General features: G+C 33.8%; 3 protein-coding genes across 8 annotated transcripts; 1 reads left to right on the top strand and 2 right to left on the bottom strand.

The window, feature by feature from the left end:
• Positions 1 to 509: 509 nt before the first annotated feature.
• LOC112014159 (RNA polymerase II C-terminal domain phosphatase-like 4) lies at positions 510 to 1,631 on the top strand. Its single transcript, XM_024046540.2, has one exon. It carries the CDS (start codon positions 510 to 512, stop codon positions 1,629 to 1,631), a length of 1,122 nt encoding a protein of 373 aa, XP_023902308.2.
• Positions 1,632 to 2,116: 485 nt separating this feature from the next.
• LOC112014148 (probable myosin-binding protein 5) lies at positions 2,117 to 8,215 on the bottom strand. Of its 4 annotated transcripts, none has more exons than XR_010627738.1 (5): positions 7,210 to 8,215; positions 5,884 to 6,786; positions 5,475 to 5,706; positions 2,728 to 2,854; positions 2,117 to 2,634 (listed from the first exon to the last, which is right to left on the bottom strand). XR_010627738.1 is itself a non-coding variant. In XM_024046530.2 (4 exons), exons 1-3 carry the CDS (start codon positions 7,964 to 7,966, stop codon positions 5,498 to 5,500), a joined length of 1,875 nt encoding a protein of 624 aa, XP_023902298.1. In that variant the 5' UTR covers positions 7,967 to 8,213; the 3' UTR covers positions 2,118 to 2,854; positions 5,475 to 5,497. The 4 variants fall into 4 exon arrangements, 2 of the variants coding, with proteins under 2 accessions (XP_023902298.1, XP_023902297.1); XR_010627737.1 differs by having other exon boundaries at positions 2,120 to 2,634; positions 5,884 to 6,792; positions 7,210 to 8,213; XM_024046530.2 differs by having other exon boundaries at positions 2,118 to 2,854; positions 5,884 to 6,792; positions 7,210 to 8,213.
• Positions 8,216 to 12,074: 3,859 nt separating this feature from the next.
• LOC112014161 (polynucleotide 5'-hydroxyl-kinase NOL9) lies at positions 12,075 to 18,988 on the bottom strand. 3 transcript variants are annotated; one of them, XM_065770337.1, is made up of 9 exons: positions 18,644 to 18,988; positions 17,235 to 17,332; positions 17,062 to 17,095; positions 15,837 to 16,006; positions 15,476 to 15,656; positions 14,711 to 14,891; positions 14,344 to 14,443; positions 13,312 to 13,433; positions 12,075 to 12,499 (listed from the first exon to the last, which is right to left on the bottom strand). In XM_065770337.1, exons 1-9 carry the CDS (start codon positions 18,829 to 18,831, stop codon positions 12,446 to 12,448), a joined length of 1,128 nt encoding a protein of 375 aa, XP_065626409.1. In that variant the 5' UTR covers positions 18,832 to 18,988; the 3' UTR covers positions 12,075 to 12,445. The 3 variants fall into 3 exon arrangements, with proteins under 3 accessions (XP_065626409.1, XP_023902310.1, XP_023902311.1); XM_024046542.2 differs by having other exon boundaries at positions 13,312 to 13,439; positions 18,644 to 18,985; XM_024046543.2 differs by lacking the exons at positions 17,062 to 17,095; positions 17,235 to 17,332 and having other exon boundaries at positions 13,312 to 13,439; positions 18,644 to 18,986.
• Positions 18,989 to 21,457: the final 2,469 nt, after the last annotated feature.

Below are 21,457 nucleotides of genomic sequence, written 5' to 3'. Positions count from 1 at the left end.
TTTACTTAACAAAATTGTAATTGTCCCACGCATTGCATGGGCCTACAACTAATTGGTATAGAGAACAACAAAATGTTGTGTAAAACAAATGGGGCACACTGCCACAAATTCATAGTATTTAGGATAATTTAGATTTTGCCTCTTAAATTTTTAAAAATTAAATACATACCCCTAATATTACATATTTATTTAACTCCCCTGCAGAGTATTTGCATTCTTAGATTTGCACCATACGATAGCGGCAATGCTAGTCCTATTACTACTAGGACTCGGTAATTGAAAGCCACACCGACTTAAAAAAAATAAATAAAAAAATAAAAAAAAATCAATATATAACATAGCCGTTGCTTTGCTTTGATAAGCTTGGCTCTCAAGAATCCATAACACTTTCCCCACTCTCTACTTTTTCCTAGTTTCCTTTCAAAATCTCTCTCTCTCTCACTTCAACAACCCCATTCTTGATTTGCTAGCCCAGCATCGATCTCTCTGAGTGTAAGAGCAAACTAAGGATGAAATTTCGACTACGTGTACCTTCTAAGCCCGAAAACGGTCTAGTCCGCGAACACTTGGGAACTAATTCTGAGTCACACCAACAAAACATCAAAAGACGCAAACTTGATGAATATCGTAACGATGTTATCAAATTGGAACGTGACTGGAAAACCCATCATTTGCTTCGTAATAAAAAGCTTATTCTGGTTCTTGATTTGGACCTCACATTGATGGAGTCAACAGAAATTGAAAAGTTGAGTTCGGAAGATAAATATTTGCTTGAGGAGGCTGAAGTTGTTGAACAAGGTGGTGGCAAAGGTACACTTTTTGCGTACCAAGACAAAAAGTTCCCACGGTTGGTGAAACTGAGACCCTTTGTTAAGCAGTTTCTGAAGGCGGCTAATGACATGTTTGAGATGTACATTTACACTAAAGCAAACCGAATCTATGCCCTGAGGGTTGCGCGCTTGCTAGACCCAGATGGGGATTACTTTGCTTCTAGGATAATCACGAGAGATGATGAAAGGTCGGGTTGTGAGAAAAAGAGCCTTGATGAGGTGGTGGGGCATGAAAATATGGTTCTTATAGTTGATGACAACAGAGACATGTGGCCAAATCATCAAGAAAATTTGATAAACATTCATGCATATCGGTACTTTTCTTCAAGTAGTGCAAAGGATGACAACTATAAGTCTTTTGCAGAGAGGAAGGCTGATGAAAATGAGACTAATGGGATGCTCGCCAGAATTCTTGAAGGTCTTCAAAGAGTTCACAGACAGTTTTTTCACCCAGAGCTTGAAGTTAATCTCGCTCATGGAGATGCGAGGTTAATACTCAAAATGATTCGACTTAAGGTGCTAGCTGGGTGTGTTTTATTTTTCAGCACAAGTTGGTTTATGGGGAATCCACCGGAGGAAGTGCCTTTCTGGATTATGGCAAAGGAGTTAGGAGCAATGTGCAGCTTGGAACTTGGTACAGCAGTAACACATATGGTGATAGTGGACATGGAAACAAAGGAGGCCAAGTGGGCAGAGCAGAAAAAGAAGTTCTTGGTTAATCCAGGTTGGATAGAAGCCTCATATCATTCATGTCGAAGGGAACCAGAACATAATTTCGCAGTTCATGAGGCATTCTTGTGATATGTATTCTTAGAAGCTATTTTTCTGCTATTTTTCCGTTGAATTAAAATGCATGAAATGTGTCCTCTATTCATTTTAAGTTAATGAACATTTATTCTTTGAAATAACATTCTTTCCAAGTAAAAGATTTACAAATTTGCAAGGAAACATTTATGAAGTGTGTCCCATTGAGAGGACACTTTTTCTCTTTGTAGCCAATCTAACATGCCCCTGCTCTAATTTGCAGTTTATAATTGTAATAAGAAGTTCAAAAAATGTATGAAAGTTTCATAAGTTCAAGTTGATTTATAACCCAAGCTGCTATTTGATAGTCTTGGTTTGGAAATGTAAACAATAATGATAAATGATCTATCACAAGAAAAAGCAAGACCATATATTCCTAGATGTTAAAAATGGCTTACAGAAAGAGCAAAAAAAAATAGAAGGATTTAGTGAAATTTACCAATACATAATTGTTTTAAAAAATGTTCAAACCAGAGACTAATAAGAGCAAAACAAGGCAAAAGGGAACAAGCAGAGAAGAAGAGTAGCTATTGAAGAGGCTTGATAGTGATACACCAGAAACGAAGCCAGACATACTCCTCCCTTAGTAAGGGATAATCCCTCTTACAGACTGAAAATCATGTATGACTTCATTTCATTTATCAAGCCTCTTCTAGGGCTGGTTCTAGCCTCCAATATTTTTGCAAGAATTATGGATATACATGCACTATCGATGAGCAAAATATTCAAAAGCATCAATAGTCCATAACGATGTTGCAAGATAACATTAAGCATTAGTCCCGTTCCTTAATGAAAACACTTACCCTAAACCAAAAGATTTGGATCCTTACATTAAGCAACAACTCTGATGGAAGAAACAATTATAATTTGAGCTATTCAAATTTTATGGAGGATTTCAGAAAGCGCTCTAGCTCTCCTCATTTTGGGATTCACTCATCAGCTATTAAGATCTTTGTCTCTCCTAATTGGATCCTGACATCACCAACAGTCTCCCAGCACCCTTGTAATTGAAGTACATAAATTTTAGTCAACATAATTTATAGCTGATTATAGTTTCATCATTTGATTTCCAGGTAGGTGCATGATATATAACCTTAAAGCACGGCAACCATTTTCTGCCAACCCAATCAAGTTGACTCCCACTAGATCAAAGCTGTAGGTTGCATTCAGGTGAAAAATTGCTGGTGACACCAATGACAGTGCAATGTCAATGCTTTCACCTGCACAACATTTAGTCAAAAAAAAAAAATTCTTCCTTTCTTATTTCCCTTTAATAAAATAAAACTGGACAATATAATGGTAACCAAAACAAGCATTACATAAAACCAAAACAACAAACAAACTAGAATTTGCAACATTTAGTGTGCATTTGGATACTGCTTATTTTGCTGGAAACTGAAAACTGAAAACTGAAAGCAATAAAAAAAAAAATTATAAAAAAAAAAAAAAAATCATTTTCCGGATTACCGTTCACTTTTAAAATTACTGTTCATATTCCTGATTGCACTGTTCATGTCCCATGAACAGTACAAGAGGCGCTGAGCTGGAAAAAAAAAAAAGGCTGAAATGCAAAACACGTAAAACGTGGACGTGAGACACGCAAAACAAACAGACACTTAATCAGAATTAATACTATTCTATTTAATTTCATTACCTGGATTGCAGCACCTAAATGAAAATAGAAGGCACACTTGGAATTACCAAATTGCATGAGATACTTTTAGGTTTCATGGAATGATGCTGTTTAAAATGTATCAACACTTTACTGATTGTTTCATTTAATCTGTCTTCTCTTCACTTTTAAATTGTTTAGTTTCTTAAGTGCTTAAATACCACCTTAATTTTTTTTCAAGTTTTTTGAAAGATTATAGAAATGTGATACTCTTCGCTCTGTTTAAGATGTTCTTACAAATGCAATAGAATAGATTGAAGCGCTAAGAATGACAGAAAGGAACTATTCGTGCTGAAATAGGTATATACATGGATATTTAAATAGATACATACCAAAATCACTTCAAATTAAACTTCCAAAGCCTGATATCCCTTTTCTTAAGATCAGGCCAAACTGAAGCAGTTCTCAGATAAAGATTTGTTGAGGACATGAACCAATAGCCACAACTGATTAGAGAAGACTGCGGAATTATTTAAATAATTGAGTGGTGTTCCTATTTTACCAAGTAAATTTTGTGTTGTTTCATCCCAGAGTTAAATGCCAAAAGACAAGGCAATAACACAACATCAAACTACTGATGAAATTCCAGATGATGCAATAAAAATGACAAATATTATTGACTGTTTTAGTAGTAAGAAGCGTGGCACAGATTAAATGATATAATGCACACAAGTATTTATGGTTCTTCAGCAAGTTACCGTTTAACATGGAGGATCTGTACTAATCAATATAACTGAGACTTCAAAGCCCATGAATTCTGACAGAAAATCCATTTATGTACTATTCCATTTATCTTTTTAGAAAGCACTACTTACCCCAAGAGAAGAAAGAAGCAAGACCAAGAGCTTCTTGAGGCCTCAAAGCTAAAATAAAAATACCCTTCCAGCATGCAAGGAAAGTATATACATCCTAAGAAAAAAAGAAACTGCAACTAAAAAGAAAATCTTTTAAAAATTTATAAATCGATTAATTTGGTTTAAGAACTGCTAGTTCAGTATGTGTGGGGAAAGTGCAAACACATTTCTGAGAGCATACACACCATCGTGGGTGAAACTACAAGGAGCAATATATCCTGAATCTTAGTAATACATGCATTTGGTATGGTTAGTAAGTACTTTCTTATATCGTCATTTTGTGAGGTTAATATCCTTCTGTACGACTTTTGACATTTATGGCTGATTAACTACATAGCTGACACAAGGTTTACTCTGTTAATCTTCAGATATTAGACGATAAATGAAAATTAGAGATAATGGTAGTGCTTCATATGGTAGAAGGGGATTTCGTTTCTGCAAATCCCATGCCATGCGTTGGTTAACACCATAAACTCATGCTCAGGAAAGAACTTCTATGACCATGGAGCCACTGTAAAGTTTAACCAAATATCTTCAACCTTCAGTAATTCAATCTTGTGAGGACTGACATGAACCTAAAAGGCTAAAAAACTTTCCAATCTCTGTTATAAAAGAAATCCATCCTAGGATCTGGATTTCTCCAGGTACCATTCAGTACCTTGAAGCCATATTCACCACCATGCAATGTAGCGGGAACTTTTTAACATGGGTGACATGTCCATTGTGTTATGGCGACCGTGTCTAGAAGTATTGGATGGTATCAGGAGGAGGCCAATCAACTAATCAAATTATTGTGGATACAGTAGTGTAGTCAATAAATCAGATGTACTTCAAACAATACTTTACACTGACAAGTGCTTCTAACCATCCATGATGACAGAGTAGGCTAGTTCAATATGCTCACCTAGTAATGAGAAATATATATTGTGTTCACATGTAATGGAAACAAGGCCTTCAATAAATACCCAGGTTGATTCAGATTTGTCGCATAAATATGACGAAAAAGAAAACTACTTTTTAGCCATTAGCAAAACTACATGTACAATCAGTAGTAGTAATAGGGGCCAGCACCAGGCTTACTACTACTTTTTAGCCATTAGCAAAAACTACACGAGTTTAAAAAATGTTAGGATCGATTTTCAATTCCCAAACCCTACTATTAGTCCTATTAATCAACTCTGAATAAAGAGACTGGGCCATCCTATCTGCATTCATTATTTTGTTTTACTTCTCAGCAGTGTAGCTATAGAATCTTGACCCATCACACGTATCATGTCAACTAAGCACAATTAATTAGGATTAAATTGCATTTACCATAAAAAAGATTACGATGACAATCATGCATCATTCTCCTCAGGGGGCATTATCACAATCTGACGAAGCTTCCACAGATTTTGATAAATCTCTGTCAAAAGATTTGTTCCTTCACTCTCTTTTCCAAGTTTCTGAGCAGCATTCTCTATGAATCCACCATCTGCTTTAAGGGCCTTCACCCTGTTACTAAGAAGAGACAATTCTCTTGTAAGGATAGCTTTCCTTTGCTTTCCTGCAAAATCAGAAAGACTAACTAATCATCTGATGGTGACATTGTAAATGCAAAATATTATTACAGACATGCCCTTGTTGCATGTATATGGATTTTTGTATGTTACCTATCCAGTCATCAATACGCTTATAACTGGCTCATATTGTACGTATATCGATTTTTCTGTATGTATGTTACCTGTCTTATCATTTGTATGCTCAATTCCATCACTGCCAGACTGTGAGAAATGAATTCTTTCTGATGACAAGCGATTTCTCCTGTCTGGTTTTTTGAACCGTCCCAGAGAATTGGTTCTCCCCGCTTTAAAATCTTTCAATACTGCACTTAGGGTACCCCCTCCATTTGCCTCCTGAGTTGACAAGGCTAGATAATTATTGTGCCTCTTTTCTCTATTAATATCCCCTTCATTGACACCAACATTAACGCTGTCACTTTCGGATTTTGCACCATCAGGTGAGTAAGGTGTATACTCTCGGTAATCCTCAGCAGCCTCAATTTCACTTCTCCTGAAATCATCTTCACTTAAACATCCATATTTTTGTCTATATGCCTCAAGTTCAGCCTCTAAAATCTTGATCTCTTCCTCTCTCTTGGCAAGCAACTCATTTGTTAATCCTAGGGCTTCTTCTTCGTACTCTGCCTGCTCCTCCATCATTCTCTGATACTGCAAGGCTTCCATATGAACAGCTGCCTTTTCTGCTTGTAACCGGGTAATCATGGCCATTGCATTGTTAGCTGCAACAGCTGAAGCATTTCTTTCTTCATCCAGTTCCATGTACAAAGCCACCAGTGTCTTGCGATCCAAGTGAACCTGTTTCGTCAAATAATGCAAAATGGAATCACTTTCAGCTTCGTTTGGCAGTTTCCCCTCAACAGACTCCGAAGCAAATGCTAATTTTGAAAGTGACGATTTCCTTGTAATCCTAGGAGCCCACCTAGGACTATTAGTAGGTGAATCTGTTAGTGAGATTCCAAAAAACTTGTTCCCTTTATCAAAGTTAGGAGTCTTAGAGGCATCATCATTCAAATCCACAGTTTCTGTCAATAATGGCACTGTAGCAGCTTTGACATCTTCTTTAACTGGAACTACAAAATCAAGACACTAAATCAATGAGATGGTTACAAAAATATATTGGATTGTAGTCAAAATTTTGGATTTTTTTTTTAGGGGGAAAATAATGAAAACTTCAAAGGCAACAAGAAAGTACAGATGACAGACTAGAGATACAAGACTTTCAAGCAATGCAAGAAGCATTGCAGACGGTAAAGAAAAAAGGAGTATAATCGAGCTAAAGCAAATCAAAAGCAACTGAGAATAATTACAATATCAATAAACAATTCCCAAATGATTGAACTATAACTGGCATATTGTTCTGGGTTATATCTAATTACCTAAGATTTCTCGCAGACTAAAAATTACTCAAAAGTATGAAGAGTTCTGTTTTTAGAAATCAGTTTATGAGTTCATTAAGAAAGATAACAAACATTTAGATCCAAACTCACATTGAATATCGGAATTAGTTGCACTAAGGCCATCCTCATCCTCCGAAAGTGTGTCATTGCCAGACATAAATTTGAGTTCTGTGTATCGGATGCGAGGCGAATCCAAATTGCGAAATTCCTCATTTCTCAATGTCACAAATGATGATCGAGGTGAAGGAGTAGGAGCAGGAGCAGGAGCTTGTGAATGTGCACCAGCACCTTTTCCTTTTGAATACGATGATTTCACCTTCAATGGCTCACCACAACAAGAACAACGATTAATGCTATTCTTCTCAACCTCCAAAGTATTATCCTCCTTTAGAGCAGGCAAACTGAGATGAATTGGGTTAATATCCTCAACAAAGCCCTCAAGATCCTTATGCAAAATCCCAACTAGAGACTTATACGTATCGCGATCAGATTGCTTCCCAGTTGCAAATGAAAAAAGGCACCCTTCACACATCTTTCTTATATCAGACAGTCTGTTGTGGCCGTGGCAATATGCCAAATATGAAACCTCCTGCTTGTGACCTTCACATATTGAATCATTGTAGTATGAATCAGGTTTTCTATTCACAAGCAGATGATCGATTCTCGAGCAAAGCAAGCAAGGCATTGGCAATTCAAAGTACTTGGCGAATTCATTTGCAACAAATACAAGAAATCCATAAGTGAATAGCAGAATTATTAACACCCATTCGAGCACAGCACAGACCAGGAAGTGTGGGAATTTTCCCAGCTCTTGTTCGACAAATCGTGTAAATGACCGCTTCGCCATTGGATCCAAACACAGAGAAATGAAATAGTACTGACAATAATGTTTATCTTATCTTTTTTCTTTCTTTTTTTAATCTATATTGTTGAAATTGAAATGGGTCTAAAATGAAATGAAATCAAGTGCCTACAGGTTGGTGAGATGAAAGATCATGACCTTGGAGGGATGAACCGAACCGAGATCATGACCTTTTTTTGTTTGTGAGATTTTATGTCGGAGGAAGGAGAGTACTAGGAAGGAGATTTTGATGTTTCAAAAGCAAAGATTTCTAAGTTTGGGTGGTGCATTTCATTGGTCTATAAATAGACTAAGTTATCAAGGTTGTTAGGCAGATCATGTAGCTGAAATAACGGTCAATCATGCACTTTCCAACCAACCAAATAACAGTCAATCCACATTGTTTCATGGAAACTTTTTGCATGTCCCGTTGCCACATATCTGGCAGTTGAATCTGGGGCCAGTAGATATTTGGTGGGAAAGGTGGGTTAGATGTGAGAGCTATGTAGATTAATGGGTTTCCATAGTTGACAAGCTTATTGCTTCAATGTGTTTTAGTTATATCTCTACTAATAAATTTTCGTCAAAAAATCTTGTCTAAATCAAAAACTAATTGATATTTTGACCTGTGTTATATTTAGGTACAATTATCTTTTTATCTGATTTATATTAAATCCTACATATACTTAAAATTAATTGATATATTTGACCTGAGTTATTTTTAGGTATAATTATCTTTTTATATAAAATTTTTATTAGAAATTAAAAGTCCAGGACTGTAATATGTACGCCAAATCCTTGCATGGAGTCTCATAACTTAACAAAAAATAAATAAAAAAATAAATAGAAGCATAAATGATGGTAAGTATGCTCTAGAGATAATTGAAATTGGAATGTAAGTTTTCTCAAATGATGTTAGTACGAAATTCATGGCTTTTTTTTTTCTTTTTTCTTTTTTAATTAGAAGGAAAATGTATTAATACTTACTAGCCTCTAAGCACACGCGTGAGCGCGTGCACAGAGGCTCTTCAATTTTTTTGTAAAAGTTAATAATTTGCATTTATTATAATTTGGAATTACTACATTTTTCAATTACAAAAAAAACTTAGGGGTATGATGAAAACATTATTTCACCACACATAATACTCATCACACCCCTAGTGTTTTTTTTTTTTTTTTTTTTTTTTGTGATTGAAAAATATAGTAATCCCAAATGTGTCCGAGGTCCTTCTCCCCCTTGACACTTGTCAAATAGATCACTTGAACCTCCCATACTCGTGTTTGATCAAACCTCTTCGGATCCGAGGACGCATGACTACTCGGACATATGAGTATCTCCTCGGATGGTATACGTGCTCATCCCCAGGCGTCCCCCATTGGCGTGGGCTTCCGACTGAAGGCCTTATCTCCTCGGATGAAGAGTGTTCCTCATTCAGGGCCTCGGGCCCAATAAGTTGGGCTGGGTTTTTCTCCCCCCACATATATATATATATATATCATTCCCACTCTTTAAAAAAGAGTCATTAATTAGAGAAAATATTAAACAATTATCAAACTGACCAAATAAAAGAAAAGATTAAAAAAGAAAAGTGTGGTCCTATTTTGTAAGCAACATTTTCGTGGGAGTTAAAAGTTTTTTTTTTTTTTTTTCCTTTCAAACTCTAAATTACATAAAATAATTAGGTTTTTTTTTTTTCCTAAACTCTAAGTTAGCGTTCAACTAAATATTTTGTTGAAAATATATCAAAAAGTAATTTGAGTTCAAATAGAACTCATATTTTTTCTTTGAAATATTCACATTTAGAAATATGAGTTCAAATAGAAAATTCACTTTTAGAAATATAAGAAAATTCACGTTTAAAAATATGAACTCATATTTAAAAATTGTAGTCCAAATAGAAATCAAATAGAACTCATATTTTTTATTCACGTTTTCAATATGAGTTCAAATAAGTTCAAAACGTTTTCATGCTAATATGAGTTATATGACTTCAAAAGGTGAATATAAGAAGTTATATTTGAACAAAACAATAGGAATATAAGAAAACGTGACGTGAAAGTGTTTTATTTTAATGATATAAAAAGGATAATGATAACAAAATAAGGAAAGCAAATATAGGAAAGCAAATACTAAATGACAACTCATAAAAGCAAACGTAATAGAGAGAATTCAATACGCATGAGGCGCTCTAAATAGAGGTCATAAAAGATACCTACATTTTTGTTGTTGACTACACTTCAAGTCCAAAGTCCAAATAATTCATTGGAGATGACAAACAGAACACACAAAAATCTTGAAGATCAACACCCTAGTGCAAGTTCCTTGAAGTTATACCAAAATCTTGAAGATAAACACCCTAATGCATGTTCCTTGAAGTTTAAATACCAAAATCTTAAAGATAGGCACCCCAGTGCACTTTCATTGAAGAAATATGTGAAAGAAATTAATGGTGAGGCTGAAATATAAGGGCTATTTTACACAAATATTTGATTTGTTTCTAGAAAATAAGAAGTTGTTCATGAATTAGAAAATCAAAATAGAAAAGACCATAGTATATTGACATACACATACCGTTGAGTAGGAGCAATTTTGAGTGGAGCAATTAGAAAAAATGCTGATAATGGAAAAAGGAAAATTAACAGAATTGAGAGAATTGGAGAACTGAAGAAGAAGCAATTTGAGTTTGAAATTCAACGTGAATGTACCGAGAGTGTGGTCCTATTTTGTAGATAGTGTTTTACATGGGAGTCTTCATTTAGAAAAATGATCCAACCAAATTGTGGTGATACAATTAGCAATTTGCAAACCAACAGGAGAGTAGTAGTGTCTAAATTTAAGGGATACGGATGAAAAGTTATAGTGATAGTTTTAATGTATGAAAAATAAAGAAGAACTTTTATAATTAAAAAATAATAATAAATAAAGAAGAATTATAATGGTTAAGTGGTATTGTGATTAAACACAAGAATTATAATGCACTCTAACAAAGTTAATAATGTTCTCTTATAAATTTAAAGATCAATTTACTTGCATAAAAGGTAACATTTATTTCCTTCTTCCTCTCCACATGCATTTTGATATTGCATTTCTTGCAAAAGGTGGTACAACAAGGTGAGCCCATTTTAGTCTTCCTCATAGAGACTGAACTAAATACAGAGAAAGTAGAGAAAGTTAGACATCAATGTAATTTTAAATTCGGATGGGTGGTCCCTAGTATTAAATAAAGTGTTGATAACGTTAGTACAAAATTCATGACTTTAGAACCATTATTAATAAAACATTTAAAAAAAAATTTAACATCACTTTCATGAAAAATATAAAAAGCAATAAAAAAAAATAAACAATTGTTTTTTTCTTTTCCCATAAAAAAGGTTTCTAAAAATATTTTTTAAACTAATGCCGTTAGGCCATCATGAACTTTTCTCTATCAAATATTATAAAGATGACTTTTGTTAAGTATGCCTTAAGACTGTACTGAACTTTTATCCCAAGGGCATGATTCTGATACAAATGGAATTTTAAAACCTTTACTGACAGAAACAGAGTTGTACACTAGACTTTTCTATTCCCAGTTTAGCTTCCAATCTTAACATTGCTCCACCATGTCAACTGCCTAACTCCAAGTAAAATGCAAGAAATCTTCTTCTAGTCCAAACTTGACTCCACAGTCTCCATCACAATCATTTCACAATTTTAATTTAATTTGCCTTACATCCAGAGTCCAGAACAACCCTCCCGAGAGAGAGAGAGAGAGAGAGAGAGAGAGAGAGAGATAACACCCATGAGGCTTATTAAGTAGCTCAATCGAACAAATAACAGACAAGTAGCTAACTAGCCAGTTCAGCATCCACACCACTGAAACCTGGTTTAAAAAACCATGGAAGAGCAACCTATACATACCAGTCACTCTCATTTCTGGTTTCTTGACAACTAATTTTTTTTTTTTTTTTTTTTTTTTGGCACGTCATCCAGCCAAAAGACTGAACTATTCTCACATGATTCATACATTCTACTCATCACATGAAAGTTAGAAATTTAAAACACAGCTTTCACAAATCATACTGGCTAAAATTAATAGTGGGATACAGAAATGCCGGTGAATACAGGTATTCCTAACAATTAAAGATAATCTTGTAATTAATAAAAGATAGCAAGGCTAGCAATGGCTAATGCTCATTGAGTGTCAAACAAGTGTAGGAGTATTTTTTTATGCAAAGTAATTCTGATAAATAAATTTAATGACCATTACATATAAGAGATTAAAATAATACTTAAGATCAAAATTTTAATCAAACAAAAGAGTAACAGAGTCTTTGATGTCTATTAAAATCATATAAGACTGGCTTCTGCAGCCACTATGCAACCCATCTCTTGCGTGGTTGGGACATAACTTAGCTGAATAACTGTAAAGGAGATCCTAAAAGAAGATAACCACAAAGGAAATCTGAAAAGAATATACTTGGATATCATCAGTAGAATAAGACCTAGCTTGTAGAGAAAACATTTGCAGACATGTAAGGCGAAACGCATCCCTGGACCTGAAAAGAAGTCAATTGTTCAAATAAGAACTACAGCAGTAATCAAAATTTAAGGATCTAATTGTCATGACAAGAATAATATGAGTAAAGGGAGTCCTTGAATGCTTTTAAATAAAATGTGAATGAAGGTAGTAAGCACAGCAAGTTGGTCATTCCCATATCATGTAATGCTTATGAGCTAATTGAGGCACAGATGGCCCATTTATGGTTTAGAGCATAGTAAGGCACGTTCTGCGTTATGGTTTTAAAGAACATAGCGCAGATTATTGCAATAAGAAAGGTCAGATGGCTTATGATTTGACAAATGATATGGCAAAAGGGATCATGTATACAATTGAATAGTTGAGATTTAAAGCTTTATCAAGTTGAGCTTGCATACAAACATCCTACACACCCACATTTCCTTTAGCAATGATGCTGAGAAATTCAGCAAAATACACCTCCCTTTTCATTTTTGCCCCAATGAATTTCCCGTGCAGTAACCAGCATGTGGCAGTCTGTCCTAAACTACTCATCCTCATATGCATACCTCATAACATCCCAACAACAGATTCATCAACACATGCAACAAGCATATTAGGGTAACTAGTACACTTAAAAATAAACAAGCATCTTTTGATCCTAAAAGACCATTTTGCAGCAGGAAAAATGCAAAAGAAAATAAAAAATTACCCAAATCTTTCACACAAAAAAATGCATGCAGACAGAAATCAAGCAGGATATGGTACAGAAAGTTGAGCACGTAATGATTAGCAGAAAAAACATGTTTTCTTTACCAGGACAAGATATGACAGAGGAAGGCAGTATGTTACCTGCAATAAGCCAGTAGGAATTTGGATAAATCCCTGCAGAAAGAGATCGACTTTTTCCAGAGTGCTCTGAGGGACAGGTGTGATTACATATAGCAAACCTTTAAAAGTGTCAATGCCTCTCACTATCCCTGGCACAAAATGGAATTAAGTTCGTGGGATTGTCAGAGTCATCAAATTTAAGGATTACATTGAATATGGAAATGGAAACATAATATGATAATGGATATAAAATGGTTCATGGAAACAATTCCAAGAGGAAAAAAAAAAATGGAAGTACAAACTGCTATCTTAAACAAATACTGAAACATTGCCATCTTTTAAAAGCAATGTCACATTTATTACTCCCTCAAAACTTGTTAAAGCTCACAAGTAAAAACCTTTTCCAATCAGAATATCGTTTATATTGCAATTAATATTTCCAATGTGACTCTAAGGATGAAAAAGGCATGGAATGCTTTGCAGGAAATTGATGATGGGATATAGTTCTAAAAAAGTGTTATTGTTAGATGATACGCAACCAAGAACAATAAGATGATGACCATGAAGGATAAAAATCTCCTTGAGTTTATCTTCCAAAGAGGGGTATAGCATTTGCATTATCATAAATGAAATTGAGAGAGAGAAGTAATCTCATAGGAGGAGCTTCTGGCATGCTAGGATAGTAAATACACCATCTGGTATGCTAAAACGATAAAATTTCCATTAACATTTTTGTAAGTGGAAATTAGAAATATCTCTTATGATTTTATGTAATTAATTTATAATAAGAACATGCAATCATCAGGCAAGAAACAATTTATAGAATATACTTTAGTACTACAACTTGACCACAAATCTGCAGCCATCTATTACGAAAAATGATTCTAGCTTATTTTATATTATAAAACTTTACCCTCCATCTCCCCAGACAAACTAGCATTACAATGGAAAAAATCATGACTGATTACAAATACTGGCCAGAGCTATGCAGCTGAGAGAAAGTAAATAATGATCGATTTAGCAAGGTCACATAATAAAGTAGAAGTGACCCACCAAGGCCAACACTCAAAGGTAAATTTTCAGAGCCTTCAGAGCTAACTGCCAAGCCAACGAGAGTTGCATTCAAACTGAAGAATACCTCGGAGCTTGGGACCTAGCATTAAAAAATTGAAACATTTTTAAGAACTTGAAATAATTTAACAAATAAATGTATAAATTCCTGTGACATGGATCAAAAAAAACAGTTAATAGCAATATTTTAGCAAATTCTAATGACATAATCTATTTTTCTCTGAATTCTGCCTTAATATATCCAAGGCTATACTGAATAGGAAGGTAATATTACAATAAAAGTGGTATGCACTGAAAAATAAATTTTAAAAACAACACTGCAGCAATTCAATCAACATCTTGAACTGACCTCACAATGAAGATGCCTGATCTTGACACTTGATACTGGAACTTCATAAGGAGGGTGCGAAGCTAATGCATGCGCAAGTTCTTTGATTGTGGTAATATTCAGGTTACTAGGAAAGCACTGCCTGAAATATGCCATTATACGAAATTCCCGCAAAGAACGTGCATCCTTTTGCACAAGCACCCTGGAAAACAAAGTGAAGATAAAATGTAAAGAAGAAAAGCCACAACTCTAACAAAAATCCATGTCTTGTAGCAATAAATATGCCACTCATCAAGGCAACAGATTGTATAGTATCCTACCGCAATTACTTTTAGGATTGACTACCCAAGAACTATTTGCATAAAGGATCCAAAATAAACCCAGGACATTATGACATTCAAACAGCCAAATAAACTGTAAATTCCTTTTAAAACATAGTAAGGTTTTTTTTTTTTTTTTTTGATAAGTAAGAAAGATGTATATTCAAAAAGTTTCTTTATGCAAAAAAGGTACAAAGCAAAGCAAAGATTACAAAAAAGAGAAAAGTAAAAGAAAAAACTAATGTGATCAGTAGAACACACTTTTCTATTATGGATAGGTTACATTGAAAGACTCCAGAAGAGAAGAACAAGGTCATAATTTCAATGATCCTCATGTATGAAGAATAAAACCAACATAAGACAAAGTGATATATATTTGATAACGCAAAGGAATCAAGATTTACAATTATGTAGAAAATAAACTGCATTCACAATGTAATAAACGAGGAGACAGCTAAGAACTTACGATCTATTGTAAGAATCCTGACGAGCTGAATTGATCTCAATTAGATTAACCATCTCCTTATCCTCATCTAACCAGAATGCCCCAGCTGGTAGATTCTTACTCTCGGCGGATATGTTTATTTTAACTACATGGGTGGGAGCAATGTATTTCAACATATCCACCAATATGTCATAACCAACACCTGTCACATGAGCAAATTTGGAGAAAATAGTGTTATTACAGAAACAAATCAAATAATATTCATGTAAATACATCGGTACCCAGTAAAGAAGTAATACAAGATTGGAATTTGGAGAAAATTTTATCACATTGCAAATCAGAAGAAAAAAAGAGACGCAATTAACCACTTAAATAAGGCTACCTTTCACCCAGCCAGGAGTATTTATGACAAGAGGCAATTCAGTCTTAGTAGGGATTTTACTCTTGTTCGACAAGCAATACTCTGTTTGATAGTAATCACATAGGGAAAATATAGCATTCAAGTACGCTGTTGGATCTCTTTTTGAAGACACATCACCGAAGAAGAAGCATCTGAGAGGAAATGAAAATAGGACGTCAACACATGTATTTTCTTCAATGGAATCTAGCATATACATGGAAATGCCTACCTGCAACATAAGGCGGAATTGAAAGAGAGGGGCGGAAGAGAGAAATAGTTGAACAGTGCATCGATAGCATGTGATAGTAAACCCTTGGAGACTAATTACATTTTGGGAAGGGAAAAAAACTGCATAAGCTCGCATCTAACAAATGGTGCTCATGTAATAGGTCACAAGTAATGTTTGATCTACATTCATAAAGTAGCAAAATCCCATCTTAAATTCTACAGACCAAAAAAGTTTCAAACTTTGTACTGATTGTGGGAATCCAAACTACAATTTATACACTTCTCCATAATATTAGGAACTTCCATTTAGAGTTTCCAATTCCCCCGCAATTAAAGTTATTTACCAAAACCAAACTCTAAGCTTATAGTGCCCACTTTTCTTCTTTTTATTTTTTTATAAGAAGCTTATAGTGCCCACTTTGAAACACTTGATCCTCAAAATTCCCTCATACAGCATTTACCAAATCAGGGATAAACCAAATCAATCTTCACATTATCACACTTTTGTCATGGTTCATCACTCAGTTGGCTTTCACATATTATATCAATAGCAAAGAAAAAAAAAAGATATATATATATATATATATTGATAAGTTACAAAGAAAAACATTTTTATAAGAAAAAAAAGTAATTACAATGCACATAACAGGTATAATGTTATAACTAATGTGAATGTTATCATAACAATGGCAATGGATTAATCAAGAGCTATGGCCAGAAAGGCCTATTGACAGAACCATGAAAAAGCCATCATTACAATGCCCTTCACACGCTAGACAACAAGCAACCGTTTAACCTACTTCTCATTAAAAACAATACTGTCCAGTCAGTCTCATTTAGCCCAATAACTCCTATTCATTGCAGATTGTCAACTCTATACCATACCACATGGTTACATAATTGATCCACTAGCAACAGTGCCAGTTTTTAATTTTTAATGAGGTTAATAATGAGGAGGACAAGGTTCAACAGTTCATACCTCTCTGGAGTCTTCAGACATGGGACTGTCAAATCTAATTCAATGAAACGAAAGAGAAATCTGGATAAATAATTATAAAAACTACAAAGAACAAACAATAATACTCCAGTGAAATTATAGTAACACAATGAATTGACAAGATTTTTAACTAACTTAAAACCATAAATAATTACCTGGAGTTAATTGGTCAACTATTGTGAGGGATAGAAAACCAGGAGGTGTAAACTCAGGTTGACCAACATCTGTATCCAAATAAGCTACTTTCTTATACCTATAAACAGAAGTAAATTGAATTTTTTTGCGGGGAAAAACTATAAGTAAGAAAATGAAAATATCAGTCAAAGAAAAGCAGCATGAAGCTCACAAAACTATTTCCCAAACCCTCATCCCTTCACAAACAAATGAAAAAGGAAAACAAAATATCAATATCAAAGACTATAAACCTGGTTCGGTACTTCAACTGGCGGAAATAACAACTGGGATATATTTCAAATTTCAACACAGGCTATGTAGATGATACATCTTCAATTTATCCACACAGGTCTACTAATGAGGATCATATTCTGAATTAAAACAATATAATAAAATGGAAAATATTAAAGGTACAACCAATTTTACTACAAACAGCTTACGACTTGACATAACAATGAACGTGATTAGTGCCACATTAACAAAATAAATAAATTTCTTAATTACATTTTTATTTTGGGTTTAGAAGTTGACACGTTAGTCTGTAATGCTTATGTAAAAAAAATTTAGTACCACTAGCATCACTCATAGTCAAATATATGTGAGGAAGTCTTGCAATAATAAAAAAAAAAATCACTGAATTCAATAAAGCAATGCAACAAAGAAACATCAGACTTATCATGTAGTACATGGATGGCTTTTCACAATAACACATACAAATCCAATGTAATAAATTAACAAATGAAGATCAAGGTAACTGTTTCTACCAGATATTAAATCTAATTGACAAAAACCCTTTTTGGGGGTAAGAAATTAACAAAAACATATTAAATGAGAATAGTAAAATTTCAGTGCAGCTTTTCATTGATGACATACAAATTTTCCCAGGCATAAAAGTTGTGAAATTGAAAGCATACCCATGAAAGAAAAAGGGAAAAAGAAACAAATTTTCACTAGCAAGTACATACTATATAGACATACAAATATTCCCAAGCATTAAAGGTGTGAAATTGAAAGCACACCCATTAAAGAAAAAGGAAAAAAGAAACAATTTTCACTCGCAAATACATACTTAAGTAGACATACAAATATTCTCAGGCAAAAAAGTTGTGAAATTCAAAGCATACCCATGAAAGAAAAGGGAAAAAAGAAACAATTTTCACTAGCAAATACATACTTAAATAGACATACAAATATTACCAGGCATAAAAGTTGTGAAATTGAGAGCATACCCATGAAAGAAAAAGGAAAAAAGAAACAAATTTTAGTAGCAATTACATACTTAAAGGTTCACTAACATAGCATCCATACAAATCAAAGATAGTAATATATAAATATATATATATATATATATTAAGAGAGATTGATTAAGAGAGAGAGAGAGAGAATGGACCTTTGGAGAAGGATGTTGAGGAGGTAGCGAGAGAAGGTGGTTTTGCCAGAGTTTTTGGCGCCGCAGACAAGAGCAATGGGAGGCGGCGAAGTGACAGAATCGTAAGCTATGGAGTCTGCGGCATCGGACCATTCCTCTGGTATGTAAATGTTCTCTGATGGGGTTTCGGGTTCTATAAGCGAAGCCATCAACTTCAACTTCAAGAGTTCAAAGTTCAAACTCTTTCACTGCTTTTCTTTTTCTGTTTCTGTTTTTTTGCTTTTGTTTCTATAATATGTTCTTTTGGCGACAATATAATATGTGTGAATTGTTGTTGTTGTTGTTATGGTGGTGGAACATGCGTGAGTGAGTGAAGAGGGGCACGTTGAGTATGTGAACAAATCAATTGGAGAATTTTTATTTTTTTGAGAAACAATCAATTGGAGATTGATTGCTTTCAGTTCAGTTTTTAAAGTTTTATGATTCTTAAAAAATAATAATAATAAAAGTTTTATATAGTTAAATAAATTATTTGAAATTGAATCTGAACCATATCAAAATGGAACTCATAGATGTCTTAACCTAATGTTTTTTTTCTTCTTCTAATAATTCGGTAATTGGATTTGAAACTTAATGTCTTGATAAAGTTTCAACTTATGATATTCACTTTTGATAATTGTATTCGTTATCATCAAACTAAAATACTAATTAGTTTTTAGTTTAAATGGGGATTGATCTCCAATCTTTTATTGATCTTAACATCTTTATTGAAAATGCCAAAAAGAATCAGCTGAGCTATTGACTCTTAGGATCTTTAACTTAATGGTTAAATTAGTCATTATGGAGCAAACTCTATAGGTTTAAATTCTATTATATTTATAAAAAAAATTAAAAAATATTAATATCATCACTAACAAAAAAAAAAATAGAAAACGAATATTTAATGTTTATGAAGTCTCATCTCATTACATATTCGAACACTAATATCAAATTGTCTTAAAGCCTTACTATATAATGGCAAAACCAAGTTTGAACAAAAAATAAAGATGTTCAATAAAATAATATTACTCATTGTAGACATGGAAATAAGATAAATTGAACAACAATAATAACAAAGTATTAGCTAACTCAGGCTAATCTGTCAAAAATCCATAACTTACCAAAAATGTTTAAATCTTAGACTTGGTTGCTATTGTTATTTTTAAAAAAAATTTAATGTAACATTTCAAAACCTAGAAAATGGAAATTGATTGAGGATGACTTGTTATACCCACCCATTTGACACCTTATTAGAGAGCACAATTTGGATATAATGGGATAACATTTTTATGTGAATGAAATTCAAATAACTAAATGTTATGTAAATTTAAAATGTAGATAAAGAAAAAATAAATAAATTATTAGCTCTATACGTCAAAAGCCTTGTAGCACATATTTCACATTTTGACGTTTCTAATGGAGATATACATATCTCCTCCCCATTGTAATTATCAAATTTATCAACAAAAAAAAAAAAAAAATTATAGAACTTGTTAACTTGCACTGCATTTCCTATTTGGACATGTGCCTTTTTAGCCTAGCCTTTTTTTTTTAATCTCTCTCTCAATTGCATATTAAGTGGAACTACTAACAATCAAGCTATGGGTTTTGACTCCCAATTTTAATTGAGGGTAAAAAAATAAGCTTAATGAATATTGTGAGGAAAAGTAGGGCAAGTAAGTGAGTTGGGCCGTGCCCAAGAACACATAGAAACCTAAGGATGGTCTCAAGGTTTATTAAGTTTTGGGATCAACGAGCTGAGGACAAGGAAAGATAATAATGAACTAGTGGTAGTTCCCGAGGAGCCAAGCTTCCTCAGGAAAGCTTGTGGAAAGTTGGAACCCAGCCACTTTAGGAATGCTGTACAAAAGGTAATCAGTCTTTTGAGAATAAGCTTCAGGGAAGGTAGCCAACTACAAAGGAAGAAATATCTGAGAAGAAGGCTGCTACCACCACATTAAATGCTCTGCACCTAACCAACTAGTTGCATTTATGTGAAAATGACACCTAAACAATAATATCTCAGTTTACAGCTATTCATAAAGCTTCCAGGAGGTTTTGGATGGGACAAGCATCCAAAAAATCATCTATAAGGTCAACAAGTGGAAGGTTGGGATAAAGGATGGAAGGACTATATAAGAGAAAGGCCCCCATAAAAAATGGGCATGTAATTTGTGAAGAAAGAAAAAAAGAACACATTATATATGAATAAGCTTGATTTAATATAAGAACATCTCATCCTTAGACTGGACCGAGGGGCTTTATTTTCATTAATTTGTCTCACTGTCTTCAATCCAGTCAACTATGATCTACTCTTTTTGTAAGACTGTACCTTGAATTAACCCATTCTCTTACAAATATATTGTTTTGGGCTTGTTAGGCCATCATCCATTGTTCTTGGTGGGTTGAGGTATCAAACCCAATCCTTACAAATATCATTAATAAGACAAAATCCAAACAATCCATATCTTTTTATAAAATCTTTCAAAATAAACAAGTAAATTTACACCATATTTGATATATTACACTAAAGCTTCGTTAGAGACTGCAGATTGAAGAAGAGTATTTAGAGGTAGAGGACCATATTGAGAAAATTTGTGGACACAATTCTTGTGCCATGACTTTTGCCATAACCCTACGTGGCTGATTGTGAACAATGGAGAAAAAGTGGTGAGTACAACCCTAATTATGAATAGTGGAGAAAAAGTAACGAATTCATGTAAAAGTAATAAATAGCTGGTCATAGTATGTCAAGTCAAAGCAATAAATAACTAATCATAGTTTGTCAAGTTAAAG

Source organism: Quercus suber, unplaced genomic scaffold (assembly GCF_002906115.3).
Source record: "Quercus suber isolate HL8 unplaced genomic scaffold, Cork oak 2.0 scaffold_30, whole genome shotgun sequence".
Lineage (NCBI taxonomy): Eukaryota > Viridiplantae > Streptophyta > Magnoliopsida > Fagales > Fagaceae > Quercus > Quercus suber.
Note: the sequence above shows the minus strand (reverse complement) of the source record. Positions and strands in the feature narration are given on the sequence as shown.